At 33.9% G+C, this 16,406-nt stretch overlaps 1 protein-coding gene and 1 long non-coding RNA gene across 2 annotated transcripts; one reads left to right on the plus strand and one right to left on the minus strand.

The window, feature by feature from the left end:
- The first annotated feature begins 343 nt into the window (after positions 1-343).
- LOC148613789 (uncharacterized) lies at positions 344-7,938 on the plus strand. Its single transcript, XR_015923457.1, has 5 exons — positions 344-912; positions 4,357-4,556; positions 5,160-5,282; positions 6,861-7,001; positions 7,781-7,938. It is a non-coding gene; the product is annotated as an uncharacterized LOC148613789 (long non-coding RNA).
- LOC148613790 (uncharacterized) lies at positions 2,608-15,519 on the minus strand. Its single transcript, XM_088587383.1, has 3 exons — positions 15,188-15,519; positions 7,761-7,913; positions 2,608-5,694 (listed from the first exon to the last, which is right to left on the minus strand). Exons 1-3 carry the CDS (start codon positions 15,383-15,385, stop codon positions 5,677-5,679), a joined length of 369 nt encoding a protein of 122 aa, XP_088443509.1. The 5' UTR covers positions 15,386-15,519; the 3' UTR covers positions 2,608-5,676.
- Positions 15,520-16,406: the final 887 nt, after the last annotated feature.

Here is a 16,406-nt window from a genome sequence, read left to right on the forward strand (position 1 = left end):
GTTCTGCGTACCCTCTAGCGTTACGTCCTGATACATGTATTTATCTCGTGAATGATGAATGATATATCGATGCAGATAACCTGACGAACTTTTGATTTATCACACAATAGGAAATAACTATCGATGCCTTTGTCGGCAAAATATGTAATTCATAAAAGAGACATGTGTTACAATCTATAACCGGAAAAATGACTCATTAACAACAATAATGGAAACATCTTTTTAGGGAAGGGGAGGGGCCTCGACCTTAAACAATATATAAAGGAACATGGTCTTTCTCTGTGGTTTTAGTATGCCAACTAAATTTTGATCATGTAAAATGTGAGGTTGTTGGTTACTGATCACGAATAGAAAGGGGTCATTTTACATGAGGCACTAGAGGGGATAAAATATTTCGGACAACTTTAACTATTAATTAGAAAGGACATTAAATTAAAGAACTTAAGTTCAATTTAAAGGTTTTTTTTTGCTTTTGAAAAAGGAAGATTGTTTTTTTTTTCAATGATATGCCATGTGTTACTTCCAAGGTTAACTTATCTTTTTCAGGTTAAGAATATTCTTTAGTTATGAGTATAACCGGACATGATAATATTCAGGAAATCCGATTGTACAATGTTTTGTCGAGAAGACAGTTTCCGATTCTTGTTGATAAATCTGTTGATCGGCAGATATGGTAGCTTCAAACAATTGTGTTGTGTTATTTCTCCTATATTTGATTTAGCCATCGATATATTATGTAAACTTTGTCTCTCCAAATGCATATGCAGTTGTTCAGAAAGTTGTATTTAAATCAATGCAAACCACAGAGATTGTATTGTGGCAGCGTGTTTGATTACCAAAGGCTTTGAAATTGACATTCACTGTTTCTTCGCCAGGCACGCGGTTTATCGGCGATGAAGTGCATGACGACTGGTAAGATAAAAGTCAGAATAATGTGTCCGAGATGGATAGTATAGAATATCAAGGGAAACAAGGTTATAGCGGTAATCAAACGAATGTAATCCTGGGACAAAGATCAGACATGGAAAACAGACATACACAACAAAGAACATAAAGTAACTAAAATCATACATACAAAGTAACAAAAGCAAATGAACAACTCGGACTCCACTAAAAACTAGGAGCATGGACAAGGTGCACCGGTAGAGTAAGAGTCATCTGGTTTTCTAGAAACACCCGCTGAGTCCGAGGAAGACGAAAGAGGAAAGGAAAATAATGACACGTTGAACAGATCAGTTTTCATGGCGCTGATGGATACACCGGAACGATCCACGACTTCATGATGACTACCATAAAACTTCTGTAGTGATGACTTCAATACTGTAGCAACATAACCCTGTTCCAGAAGCCTATTTGTTAGAGTTTTAGCGCGATACAAAAAGTCTGCGTAGTTTCGGCAAGCTCAGGTATAACGTACGAGTTGTGATATGAACACTTCATACGCAGGTGCTGAAGGGATATTGCCACAGATGAAAGGAAAGTTGATAATTCTGAATGAAAAGTCATGACGTTTGTCGTAAAGTTTGGTCAATAGTTTTCCTTTAGCAGCGATTTCTAAGTGTATGTCAAAATATGAGGCTGACTTCACAGTGTCTGTAGTATCCTTTATCTCAAGTTCTCTGAGATAGATGTATCAAATTCCCAAAATTAGGATTAATACGTCATCTATATAGCGAAAACTGAGATTAAAGGATCTAGCTAAACGATATTTTTTTTCGTTCGATAATATCAGCTACATGTTGTAAAAAGTCAGCCTCATAAGAGTGAAGGAATAGGTCAGCAAGTAGAGGAGCACAATTTAATTTATGTTATTAAATAACATGTTATTGCCGCTTGTGTGAGCTCAGCATATCAGACTAGCACGTAAGAGTCCGATCGATAAAACATACTTTCTCATCCTTACCGTCATCTAACTTATAACAAGGAGCATTTGCAAAAACCCATTCAGAGTATGTTTTCTTCAATGAGCAAATCATGTTAAAAATAGATACTTGAAAATTGTTTTAAATTGTTCAAAATGATGATTTGGCATAAAGCTTAAAATGTGTGGGATAAAATTAAAAACATTAATTTTACAGTCCCTCTTTCAAGGGATGATACTTTTATAGAAATTTAATGGGAAATGAGTTTTTTTTAAATATTACAAAAAAAGTTGGGTGACCAAATTTTCTTCTTGAAATATGAATTACTGTCAGAAAAGTGTTATTTTAACAGTAAGCGAAACAGTGAAAATTCCCCACAGGATATATATAAAATGTTGTGAAAAAAAAGCCTATACTTAGGCTCAATCATTTCGGAATTAAGTTCGGTGACCTATGTCTTTTATTTTAAAATAAATGTGTTCGTTCAATGTCATCTTTGAGAAAAATTAGATTATTAATCTACTATATGTATTATGTATAATCTACATTAAAGGCATGAGATATCACCTTAATCCATAATCAACCAATCAAATTAAATAATGGAAGGCATATTTGGGAGATCTAGCACAAGAACAGATGAAGTGTGATTATTTACATTGAGATTGTGATTCAAGGGCAAAAGTTTTTTTTTTTTATTATTATTATTTTATCTTCGATAAGGCTTTTAAGTAACGTACTACGCACATGCTCATCAATTATATGAAGTTCAATGAAAATACATACTAAAATGTTAATGATACACTGATCTCATGGACAATGACCAGAACATTTATGCAAAGTATTAAGTAATTTTCTAATAAGACGTGCTTCAAAGCTCTTTAAACCATAGCATAAGAGTGATAAACTCATAGGTTGCGTCTATTGAAAAATATACAGAAACTAGTCCTTTTAGAATCGAAAACTCCATATTATCACGGCGCTGGCCATTTATGCCGTTAGTACACCCTCGGTATCAGTCGGGGTAATACAATGCGAGACCAATGATCAGCCAATGGTAAATCAATGATTAAATGGAGTTTCCGTGGTTTATTTCTTAAATGGAAAATGTCCTGTGTTTTATAAGCGAACAACTGTCTACGTGTCATTTTGTAATCAGCTGACACCCAAAAATTGTTTCCGGAAATTTGATTGCTAAACATGTCCGCATGCAGACATTATATAAAGCTTAATAGTTCCGTTGTCAAGTATCCTTCATACTTTATAAACCTCAAACAAAGAAAATGGAAGAGGAAGTGTCAAGTTCGGGTAAGCGTTGTACCGAACACGAACCGGAACATCAAAAAGACCACAGACAAAAAGTCTGGTCCTTCAGGGAGATTTCAAATTTCTGTTGTTTATCAAACAATAAAGATCAATACATAAATTCTATATGAACACTTTACATGTTTTTTATGTAAAAACACGATTACTACAACAGTTTTAAAAACAACTTCTTTAACACATTTTGTTTTCAAGACTATCTTATATAAATCATAAAACATAAACAAACGTTACTATACTATATATATATATAATAAAACATGTTTTCAACAATTGCAACAAATAAAGACTGGACCTGTTAGTTTACATCATGTAATAGAACATTCTATCTACAATAATTCAATTTGATTCGTTACAAGCTTTCTGATTGGTTGTTTCTCTTTGAGCAATGCAACTTGCTTTTGTACTGTGACGTTTTTCAAATAAACCCAATACAAAGAGTAATCAAGGGAACCAAGGTTATAGCGGTAATCAAAAGAATGCAATCCAGGGACAAAGACCAGACATGGAAAACAGACACAACCAAGAACATAAAGTAACTAAAATCATACATACAAAGTAACAAAAACAAATGAGCAACTCGGACTCCACTAAAAACTCGGCGCATGGACCAAAATAACGGCTTAATAGCGAACTAATTTTTAAAAACTTTAAAATAACTTGGCTTGCCAATTTACACTGACAGCAATGACAAACATACAAACACACACACTAAATGAATATTATTTTTTCTTTGTTTGTCTTGACTAAGCAAAATATAATTGACGCTATGTAGTGGACCTTAACTAAAACAAGAGGCTCACAGGAGCCGGAATCGTTCACCTGGTTAAAGTTTGTCTTTCAAGGGCAATAAATTTAACAAGGAGTTGTCCAACAATTTTGACTCAAGAAAACTAGGACAATAATAATGATCAATTCAGCGACAGAAAATTTCTTTCTATTTATTATAATTTTCAGGATATTGGCTGAAAACTGTAAAACAAAAACCCGTTTTTTTTTCATCTTTCAAGGGCAATAACTCTTACAAGGAATCATCTGACAACTTTGATCCCTGAAGACTTTTGAAGGCTTTAAAATAAGGGTCATTTTAGCTATAGAAATAATTTAGCAAAACCTAAAGGTTTTAGAGATATATGCGAAAAACTACTATCTGGCCCCTATGTTCTATTTTTAGTAACGGCGGCCTTGTTTTTCGACGGATCAAAATCTCCACGCCAGTTCTATGCATGATACCCCAAGGAAAATTGATACCAAGTTTGGTTCCAATTGGTCAGGTAGTATCAGAGGAGAAGATTAACGACGAAGGACGACAAGTGATGGCAATAGCTCACATGGCCTTTGGTCAGGTGAACTAAAAAGTTTATTATTTAGATGGTAAGTATCATTTTAGACCGGAATTGGTTAGAAATCATGAAATGAGACGTCGGTTATATCGCTTAACTAGGTCATTTTTTTTTAATTCTTAACTGGAAAATGGTATACATGTAAAACAGGTAATCATTAAAATAAGGTAGACCTTTGTATAAAGTTGATATAAGAGTAAATCAATTTTATTTTTTTATCTTGATAAAATCGAATACGTTTTGAAGGACAACAAACTTTCAGCAAGATAAAAAGAAACAAACCACGGAAACTCTATTTCATCAGGCTAGCAATTTATACCGCACTATTTTATCCCCAAACCACAGCGATAGCAAGAATTATATTTTGATATTGTTGAACGCATAACAGATGAATACAGTAACACTCATAATTATGAAGATATTCATTTGTGATGTCATGGCGTAAGTTCAAACACCACAGATACATACTATTTGATAGTGGTCTTTCTGCCAGACAAAAAGTAAATAATCGGAAGTACTTAATATTGGCAGTATAGTCTATCACATGACATGACATGCAAATCTTGAGGGTTTTGTAAAGACTTTAAAAAAAATTAAAGGAACTTTGAAATTTTTTCTATGTGTTTAATTGCAGGGGATGAAGTTTTGTTAAATAAAGAGAAAGTTACAGTTAATTTGGTCATAGAACACCACAACAAAAATAAAAATCAGATGAGACTGTGTGACGACAGCCGTAACTCTATATCGGCATTGATTGGTAAGTTATATCATGTAGAGCATTTCGTCAGAGCTTATTCACCTTTATAGAGTCGGGTTAGGAATTGTATTAAGCCCAGATATAACTGTAAACATTATTGTCAGAGGGGTAATTCTGCCAACTTATTATGACATATGTCACTTATTAAATATTGTTGATGTGTCGCGATATACACTCTTCATGTGCTCATTGTGAAACCGTAACAACCTTTAATTCACATAAAGTAGCCATTCTGGCAAAATATCACTTATTGAATATGAAAGTCGCTAAGTAGATGCGTAGTCTACATAGCTGATTATATATTGTCCCATCTTTTCTCCATATGTATATGATAGTTTCTTGTGAGTTTATCCAGAAGTCTTTCATTCTATTCATGGGTTTACGTATTCTTTTCTTAACCAGATGTTGGTACCTGAAATGTAAAAAGTAATTGACTTTACCATGTCCGCTCGTGGCAGGTTCAAATGTTGATTCAGAATTTCAAGTTGGGGGTGTAAATAGCAAATAAGGCCGAGCGAAACAAATCAAGCTAATTCATGGGGGTAGAATTTGTGATAAATCAAGATTTTATATAAATAAATATATATTTCTCAATTCTAGGTTTTTGGACGTACGTCCCAAATGAATCTAAAGTTATGTCCTTTGATGATTGTCGATTATGCAAGATAACTAATTTATTCACATTTTCAGAAATTTACCGGTGCCTAATTTTTAACCAAACTTGCAACAAACAAGAGGCTCCCATGTGCCTGAATCGCTCATCTGGTTCAATGTTTGCCCTTCAAGGGCAATAACCCAAACAAGGAGTTGAAGTCAGATGACCTTATCATAAGAATGATTTCATCAGTTAAAACTTATTTTTTATCTATCATAGTTTTCAAGATATACGCCAAAGAATGTAACAAATTCAGTCTTCGCCCTTCAAGGGCAATAACTCTATCAAGAAGTCGTCCGACAACTTCGAACCAAAAAGACTTTTGTAGGACTTATCATGAGTATAAATTTATAAATCGACAGTTTTTTTTTCTATTTATTATAATTTTTAAAATAATGTATAAAAACTGCAAAAACTGTCATCTTTCTACTTTCTAGGGCAAACTGATATAGACATATGTAGGCCTTATCATAAGTATCAATTTATCAATCGATGTTTTTTTTCTTTCCATTAGTTTTCAAGATAATGGCTGAAAGCTGCAAAAACTGCCATTTTGGCCTTTCAAAGGCATAACTGTAATAAGGAATCGTCTGACAGATTTGATCAAATTAGGAATTTTGTAGGACTTGTCATGAAGATTATTTTATCAATTGAAAGTTTTTTTTTCTAACTATTAAAGGTTCCAAGATAACATTGGCCTTTTAAGGGCAATGACTCTAACTCTAACAAGGATGAGTTATCCGACATTTTGACCTAATGGAGACTTTAGTAGAGATCTTTATGCGGAAGAAAGAAGATTACATTTACTGTCAAATATCTCTTTTAGTTTTTGACTAACTAACTTGACCACTGTGGTCTAAAAATAGCAACGGTGGCCATGTTTTAAGCTTGATCTACATAATCGACATTTTTTTTTTAAGTAGATACCCTAAAAATGCTGAAGACTAAGCTTGGTAATAATCCACCAGATAGTTTCAGAGAAGTTTTTAAAGAATAGTTAACGACGAATGACGACGACATCGGATGCCAAGTGATGAAAAAATCTCACAAGCCTTTAAGGCCAGGTGAGCTAAAATGAAGCTCAACCTCGGAACCCTCCAATCCATACAGCGCTGAAATTATATTGAATGGTTATAACTGTAGAAGAATTTCCAATAAATGTCAGTCATGCATTTGCTAACTCAGCCAAATCATGTTTTACTAGTAAACAGGTTTCATATTTATTCCATTAGGTTAGTCGTGATTTTACTTTTAAAACATTTTTTTACAAAACAGTGTGAATCCTTTTGTACATGACACTATTACATTTAAAAGTTGCTTTCCATCCAAAACATGTAGGAGTGGATTGTAGGTCGAAAGGTCGTATTTTTGAAACTTTAAAGAATGTTGTTAAGAATGCTCCTGAGTAATGAGATTAACTAACAAGTATCAGTGGCAGATCCTGATCGTCTGAATAGGAGAAACACTGACTGCTCTAAGAAGGGGGCACTCCAATGTTTTTTTTTTCATTTTTTATTATATACATTGTAATCAACTAAAGCGTTTGAGAATGAAAGGTCCCCTTCTTGGATCCGTCTTGGATATTCGGCAAGCACAATATATACATTGTACTTACATGTGAAAGTTTTACCTTAACAACATTTCGCTAAAAGAATTCATAAGAAACTCTACATCCATTCCACTAACAGAATGTTCTAAATTTAATGCATACATGTATGTAACACAAACATTTTTTGTTAAATATTTAACCACTTTTTGAACGAATATTGCATTATTATAAGATGGGCAGCTACTTGAATGAAAACAAGTTTAAATTTTCTTACTTTATATTTTGTTCCTTCAGCACAATTTTCTCCGCTGAGAGCCGCAGTAATGGCCTGATGTGAAAAGGCACAACTAGTTCCAGACTTCGTTGGAATTGCAGTAAAGTTGGTCAATCCAGTCAAGTTGCATGGCAGTTCAATGGCATTATTTTCCTGGAAATAAATAAGAATATGAGAACATAGTACTTTTATGTTGCTGGTGTATATGTAGGCAATTATTTTGCTGTACTTTAGTATAATGTTGTTTTGGGGGCAGCTGCAGCCCGTCTTGTTGTGTAAGGGTTTCCTCCTCATTCACTGAAGATCTATGGGCTGCCTTGAGTTGGCATTTTTATTTTTCACGGTCTTTGACATATTCACCATATCAATTCTCGTTATGTATAGCGTAAATACCTTTGACCTCTTATCTATTGACTGCAGAAATATAATACCTATTAAGGAAAGGTCTTAGTACATTTTAAAATGATTGTTAAGGTGTAGCTTTATACGACCACAGAGGTTGAATAAAGTATCTAATGTTGCCTATACTCTGAATGATAATTGTAATTAAATTTTTGGCACAAAATTAATTCAATCATATAAATTAAGACATTAACTTTTATATGGGACGAAGTTCTCATAACGATATTTAATGCGGAAAAAAGTCATAGCCAAGAAGCACTGAGAGCCTGATTTCACTCTGACAGAAATCGCGTCTTTCGGAGCTCCCCATACAACGTTCGGTATTTTTGTATCTTCTTCACTAAAAAGCGTTTATATATATGGTCTTCAATAATTATTTAATAATTAATTCAGAAATATTTTTTTCGTTTCCGACATGCCATAAGAGTATAGGCCTTTAAAGCCAGAAAGTCAGATGCACGGAGACTGTTATATATGTATATATATATATGCCGGTCTCAGTAATAAACAATATTCAAGAAGTGTTAAGAAGTGACAAAAAACCATCAAAATGTCTAGAAAAAAGTGACAAGGGGCGAGAAATAGCAACAAAAGATTTTTCAGTGCATCTATAAATTCAACTTCATCCAATTACAAGTTAAACCTGGCTTATATTAATAAATTAAAATACATACACAGCCAAAAGGGTCACACATAACAGTCTTAGTTTATGTGTATGTATGGTTATCAAATGAATAGAGCATGATATGATAATCGTATAAGGGTCTAGAGTTTGCAATTCCGGTGAATGCAAAAGCGGTCTTCGTCATCTTCAGCCGCAGGAAAAAAATTGTCAGAGATCATGTACTAACATCCAAGTAAAAAAATTGACATATGTTACATTCTTACAATGCTTACCATAATATGGTATATGATAAAAGCGCATTAAGCATGAAAACATGGATTTCCTCTGAGGAAATATCATTTCCTTTAATAAAAAATTACACTTCAGATTTCCTTTCATGGTCCATACTCCCAGTTTTTAGTGGAGTCCGAGTTGCTCATTTACTTTTGTTGCTTTGTATGTATGATTTTAGTTACTTTATGTTCTTTGTTGTGTATGTCTGTTTTCCATGTCTGGTCTTTGTCCCTGGATTACATTCTTTTGATTACCGCTATAACCTTGGTTCCCTTGATTACTCTTTCAGAAAATTTCAAAACAAGGATTTCCTTAATAGAAAGGTTTTTCTTAAGGAAATTCACTCAATTGAAATTTCCTCCATGGGGAAGATTTGTCTTATGGAAAAACTTCATAGTAAAATTTCCTCATATGGAGAACTTTTTCCTTATGCCAATAAACCATACTGAAATTACCTCAACGGAAAAGCTTTTCCCTAATCACATCAGAATTTCCTTTCAGGAAACTCTTTCACGTAAAAGGTCCTCAAGGGAAAACTTCATTCTTACGAAAATAACAGTTTTTGAATGAAAATGTGTACTTTCAGAAAAAACTTTTCTCGACGTAATTATTTTCGAAGAGTAAAGAACACTCATTTAGTTGCAATTTGGCATATATAATGCTTTGAAAAACAGGTAAAGCAATTTATCAAAGTTATATCTATATTAAAGAATCAATACATATAGAGATATGTTCTCAATAATGTCACTAAATCTTCATGTCATTGTTTTTATCTGCTATCAGTTTAAAACTGATGTCACTATCAAAGACCCTGATTCAGAGTAATCACTAATGGATGACCCATATCTAAGACATTTGATTATTTATTTTCACTATGTAATAACTGATATCAATTGATATCCACAAAACCAACTTTTCGTACAGAAGGCTTATGTTGGGTTCTGTTTTTGTTGTACTCTACTGCCAAAACAAAATGGTGAACTTATCATGTTTTCCTTTCCTCTTTTGTCTACCCCGGACTTGACTTCTTATGTTCAACGTGTCATTATTCTTCTGTCCTCTTTCGTCAACTCGGATTTGCCTTTCATAGGTATTTGGCGGTGTTTCTGGAAAAGCAGAGGGCGCTTACCCTAGCGGTGCACCTGGTCCATGCTCCCAGTTTTTAGTGGAGTCCGAGTTGCTCATTTACTTTTGTTACTTTGTATGTATTATTTTAGTTACTTTATGTTCTTCGTTGTGTTTGTCTGTTTTCCATGTCTGGTCTTTGTCCCTGGATTACATTGTTTTTATTTCCGGTAGAATCTTGGTTCCCTTGATTACTCTTTCAAATACATGCATATTAACTTGCACATCATTTCATGTAATATGCTGACACAGAATGACTAAGATTTGTTTTTGGTTTTTACCAGATAGTAAGTATACATGTAAGTATGGAAATCCAGAGTGGACTCCCCGAAGTTACAAAATTTTTTCATAGGTTTCAATGGGAGAAATTTGGTAACTTCGGCAACTCAATTTTACCCCGGAATTACAAATGCCGAAGTTACAAATTTTCTCCCATTGAAACCTATGGGAAAATTTGTAACTCCGGGGATCCACTCTGGCTTTCCATATGCAAGGGATTCTGGACGTTTTTTTTTAAGACAATTATTGTTTAATTGGTTACATCATGATACAAGTTGCTTATTTTAAATACATGTATTGTAAAAATAATGGTGGAAAAAGCGTAAACAAGAACATGTACTAGACTGCATGCAGAAATTTATTTGCACACTCAAAAAATGTATCTGTATTGTGTTCATATAGCTGGTAGTCCTCTCATGCAAATCTATATTCTGAATTTTCGTCATAGAGGAAATGCTTGTTTTGAAACTTTCTCAAGGGATATTTGATGTTTAGTGTTTCCTTAAACAAGAGGGTCCCAGGATCCTGGATCGCTCACCTGGTTCTTTTTTTTTTGTCTTTCAGGGCCAATAAATTTAACAGGGTGTTTTCCAAAAAATTTGACACAAGAAGACGTTAATAGGACTTATCATAAGTATCATTTCAGCAATTGAAAGTTTCTATCTATTTAAATGTTCAAGACATTGGCTGAAAACTGTAAAACAAAAAGTCATTTCTCATCTTTCAAGGGCAATATCTCTTACAAGCAGTCGTCTGACAACTATGACCCCTGAAGACTTTGAAAGCCTTATAATAAGGATCATTTCAGCAATTGAAAGAATTTGGCTAAACCAAACGCTTTTGGAGATATGTAATGTGCAAAAGACTACCGTCTGACCCCTTAGTTATATTTTAGTAAAGGCAGCCATGTTTTTCAACTGATCAAAAATATCCACATCAGTTCTATACAAGATATACCCAAAGGAATATTCATACCAAGTTTGGTTCCAATTGATGAAATACATGTAGTGTCAGAGGAAAAGATTTTTGAAAGAAATAACATAAAAAAATAACAAAATAAAACATTGAAACTTAACGGTTTTGGAAATAAATGCGAAAAACTACTGTCTGAACCCTATGTTCAATTTTTAGTAACAGCGGTCATGTTTTTCAACGGATCAAAAATCCCCACAATAATTCTATGCAGGATACTCCAAGGAACATTCATACCAAGTTTGGTTCCGGTTTGTCAAGGGTGTCAGAGGAGAAGACTTTTGAAAGAAATAAAATTACAAATATCAAAATAATGTCGAAAAAGTGCAATATCTCCGAAATGGCTTCACAGCGTAAAACGAGAATTTAAGCCCAGATAGAACCCATCATGCTGAACACTTTTACCCTAATAAAATTTGGGTTAACCTAACAGTTTTGGAGATGCGAAAAACTACTGTCTGACCCCTATGTTCTATTTTAGTGACAGCGACCATGTTTTTCGACCAACTAAGGAACAATTCTTCACGACGATGACGGCGGAAGACAACGACAACGGACGCCAAGTGATGGCAATAGCTCACATGGCCTCAGGCAGGTGAGCTAAAAATGAAATGTCCTCAGAGGAAATCTAGTTTTAATACTTAATGTGCTTAGGTGGTAAGCATGGTAAGAATGTAACTCATGTTAATTTTTGCTAGGATGTTAGTGCATCATCCCTGACAAAAATATTTTCACTGCGACTTAGAATAGCATTTTTGCACTCACAGGAATTACAAACTTGTCTAGGACCCTGTTATCTGATTCAGTTTACACATGAAGAAAAACTAAAATCTTCATGTTGATTTTGCGTTAAAGGACCAAAACATCTTTATATGTTTAGCAACATTTGGGTTTTTTTTCACTGTTTTGTCTAGATTTCTATTGAAATTCTCTTCAATGGGAAATTAAAAGCAAGTTTCTTTTTACGATATTTTTTGGATTATAAATGTAGATGTGCGAAGTTTTACAGAAAATGTACATTCAAAATTGTTAACTCTTGATATAGAACAGATGATTTTTATGTCTAAAAATAAAGTGTCGGAAAGTCATAAAATACAAATAGAGTGAAAAGTCTCACTGATGGTATAAGTCATAAATAACCACTTAGACAACGGCATACCATCAGAATGAAAAGTAAACATGTTTGACAAAATAACTAAAGTTAGACATGTAATTTCATCGAAATGCATTGCATAAATATGAACATTTCAGGGGCAGATAATGCTGATAACACTCAAATGATGTTTTTCAATATATCCAGCGATACAGAGATAGAATACTGATCATTTTATAAAAGACGACTTCTGTAAGTGGGAAGATATTGTCACATCAGTGGGGTGTTTACATGCATGTTTCAGAATTTTTTTTTTATTTTGCCTGATTCTTTCAAAGGTTTGTACATAAGTAAACAAAGATATGGTGAGTTTTTATATGCATGTTTTTTTTTTAATACGGGATGTGTTACATGTATAATGTACACCGGTGTCCGCCTGTCGTTCACAATAAGACAAAGTATGCTGCAACCATCTTTCGTAAAACGGTGGTGAATTGTGAGCTCCCTTATGATTCTCAAACATTCAAACGTTTCTTTTTTGAGTTGTGGGACATTATTTGTTCAAAATGGGATATTTTTTTTGTTTTTCGGACTATGACTACAAAACTTGTGCAGCGATTTCCATGAAACTTTGGTGAATAGGTCCTTATATCAATGAAATCTTCCTTTCAATTTTTTTTTTTAATTTGTGATTTTACGATTTAGAGTTATGGGACTTCATTCATGAAAGGGGGGATTTTTCAGTTTTCAAAATATAATACCTCAGCACACATGTATATACATGTACATATAGCTGTATAACCTATTTTCATGATACTTTACTACATTGTTTTTTTTTTAATGATGAGGGTTAACTTTTAATTTTCTTAAATTCCAGTTTTTTTTTTATATTTTTGAGTTATAAGATTTTACACATAACGCAATATACAATATTTGCGCAAAAACCTGAAAATGTTTCAAGCAGTTTTTCTTGTCTGTTCGTGTAACCCTACAGATACAGAAACAAAACTCTGGGATCTATAGAGAGCTTTGTCTGGCCGTCTGTTTGTCTGTCCATGTAACCCTACAGACACAGAAACAAAATTCTGAGATCTATATGGAGCTTTGTCTGGCCGTCTGTTTGTCTGTTCACGTAACCCTACAGATACAGAAACAAAACTCTGGGATCTATAGAAAGTACTTTGTCTGTCCGTCTGATTGTCTGTTTTTGTAACCCTACAGATACAGAAAGAAAACTTTACGATCTGTAGAAAGCACTTTGTCTGTCCGTCTGTTTGTCTGTTCATGTCACCCTACAGATACAAAAACAAAACTCTGGGATCTATAGAAAATACTTTGTCTGTCCGTCTGATTGTCTGTTCATGTCACCCTACAGACACATATAACTAAGAGATTTAAAGAAAGCACCTTTTTGTCCGTCTGCTTGTCTGTTCATGTTATCTTGCAAGTATTTAACTTTTTTGACTGTCTCCATTATGTGTAAATATCATCATGTGTCATACATTTATTCACATCAAGCTTGAATTTTGTGTCCGTATTCATGGTTCTACCTCTGCAGGCGTATCTATCTGCGCTCTGCGAACATTTTATTTTTATCTGACATGTGAAATCAGGGGCGAATCCGGGATTTTATGAAGGGAGGCGTAATTACCAGAATCAGTATACATTGTAAAAGGAAATGTTTTATGAACGAATATGATCAATTGCCATATTCAAAACAATATTTAGCAGTTTACGATATATAGTTTTCTGGTTTTTTTTCCTTGAAAAAAGGGGGCGTATGCCCATTACACCCTCACCTGGACCCGCTCCAAGAAGAAATGAATTGGATACATAGGAAGGTGGGAACATGCGGTGTTATGAAGTTGCATTTTTTATTATATATATAACACGCAATAAAAATATTCTAAAAAAACACAAGCATGGAAATATATTACGTGTAGTTTTATTAACACACATGAATGTGATTTCTAAGTGTCCCATTTTACAAGGAGCATTTAATTGGGTCAGAGTTTGACCCAGTCCACCATACCTTTGGTACTACAAGATTGAAGTCATCACTACAGAAGTTTTATGGTCGTTATCATGAACTCGTGGATCGTTGTGGTGTAATCAGCATCAGCACCATGAAAACTGATTTATTCAACGGGTCATAGTTTTCCTTCCCTCGTTTGTCTACCCCGGACTTGACTGTTTATGAGCAACTCGGCGGCTGTTTCTAGAAATGAAGAGGACGCTTACACTACCGGTGCACCTGGTCCATGCTCCCAGTTTTTAGTGGAGTCTGACTTTCTCATTTACTTTTGTTACTTTGTATGTATGATTTTAGTTACTTTATGTTCTTTGCTGTGTATGTCTGTTTTCCATGTCTGGTCTTCGTCCCTGGATTACATTCTTTTGATTACCGCTATAACCTTGGTTCTCTTGATTACTCTTTATACATGTGTTTAGATGCATATAACGTTATTCAGCTTTTTGGATAATTATGTTACATTGTATACCATCGTTGTCATTTTTAGATCAGGTTTATATCAAAAGTTCATATAAAATACTGAACATTACTGATTTTAAAAACATCAAGCACATGCAATACAGGGATGTATATAATTGTGAGACCACACAACGGAAAATTACACGTTAAAAATGACTCTCACTTACCTTAGACAAAGACAACCCAAGTGAAATTGAAAGGATCACATTTAAAACAATTGAAATGCACAAAAATGTTGCACAAATCCTCGGTGTAAAGAAGGCACAACAGCAGTGTGAGTCACCACTCTCTAACGGATGCCTGATAGCCGCTGAGTCAGTAGTAACGTTGAGATTTTCCGTAAGTGTGGTTTCTTCGGAAGCCATTCAGCGAACTTTAAAGTCAATTAATTACAAAACAAGTTTTGATTCTGGAGCTGTCTCGGACCTCTATATTAATCCTTAAACTATTTGAAAATGAAAGCAATTAAAAAGTGGAAAAACATGGACGAGAGTCCTTAACAAGAGGAAGTTAGAAAAATGTATTTTTTATAAGTTTACATAATAATTGATTTTTTGGTGACGGTTGTAGCTAAAAAAAAATAATGTTAATTCAAACCTCATGATTGTATGTGATATAACAAACGCAGATCGATTAATTTTGAAAAGGATTCCAAAACGGAAGGGGTCCAGGCAATTGTTTACTCATTATCCCCAAATTATACATATTTGTTTTATCGAAATAGTGATTCGACTCCAAATCCCCCCTCCCCCCATCCCAGGACCCCACTGTTTCACTAGTTATTAATATAGACAAAACCACATACTAAAATAATAAAAACAATTTTTAAAATTCAAAAACCAAATGATTGACCGTTAAATGTTTAAATTCGATGATTTTTGGCTTAATTTTAAGAGAATTTAAGACTTTATAAATTTGGTGGAAAGCATAACTGATCAAGGCTATTCACACTTTACATGTGTAATTTGCACGTTTTAAATGATCTATTTAATTTTACCTCCAGGTTCTTGCACAAAATATAATGAAGTGTTGTACTAGAAAATGTGGTTATACTGATATGCCCCCCCCCTCTTTTCTGTGCACGTGCGTAGAAAAAAGTCCGGAAAAAGGCGGGAAAACATAAGTTAATTAAAATCCTTATAGATGTTTTAATTTCTCACATACGTTTAAGTAAACAGACGGCCTGACAGTGGTGTTATAATTCAGTCAAAAGATGGTCATACATGTGCAACACACGTGTGTTTTAATGTCCCGAAAACCCGACTCTTCAACTCGAATCATATTATACCTTTAACTTCGATATAAAAACGAACCGAAGACAATTTATACAGTGGTCATACTCCTGCCGTGGTGGATCCAGAGATTATGAAAATGGACCCCTAGGCA

This window comes from Perna viridis, chromosome 6, assembly GCF_037379345.1.
Source record: "Perna viridis isolate PV_CMFRI_1.1 ecotype Kerala chromosome 6, ASM3737934v1, whole genome shotgun sequence".
Classification (NCBI taxonomy): Eukaryota; Metazoa; Mollusca; class Bivalvia; order Mytilida; family Mytilidae; genus Perna; species Perna viridis.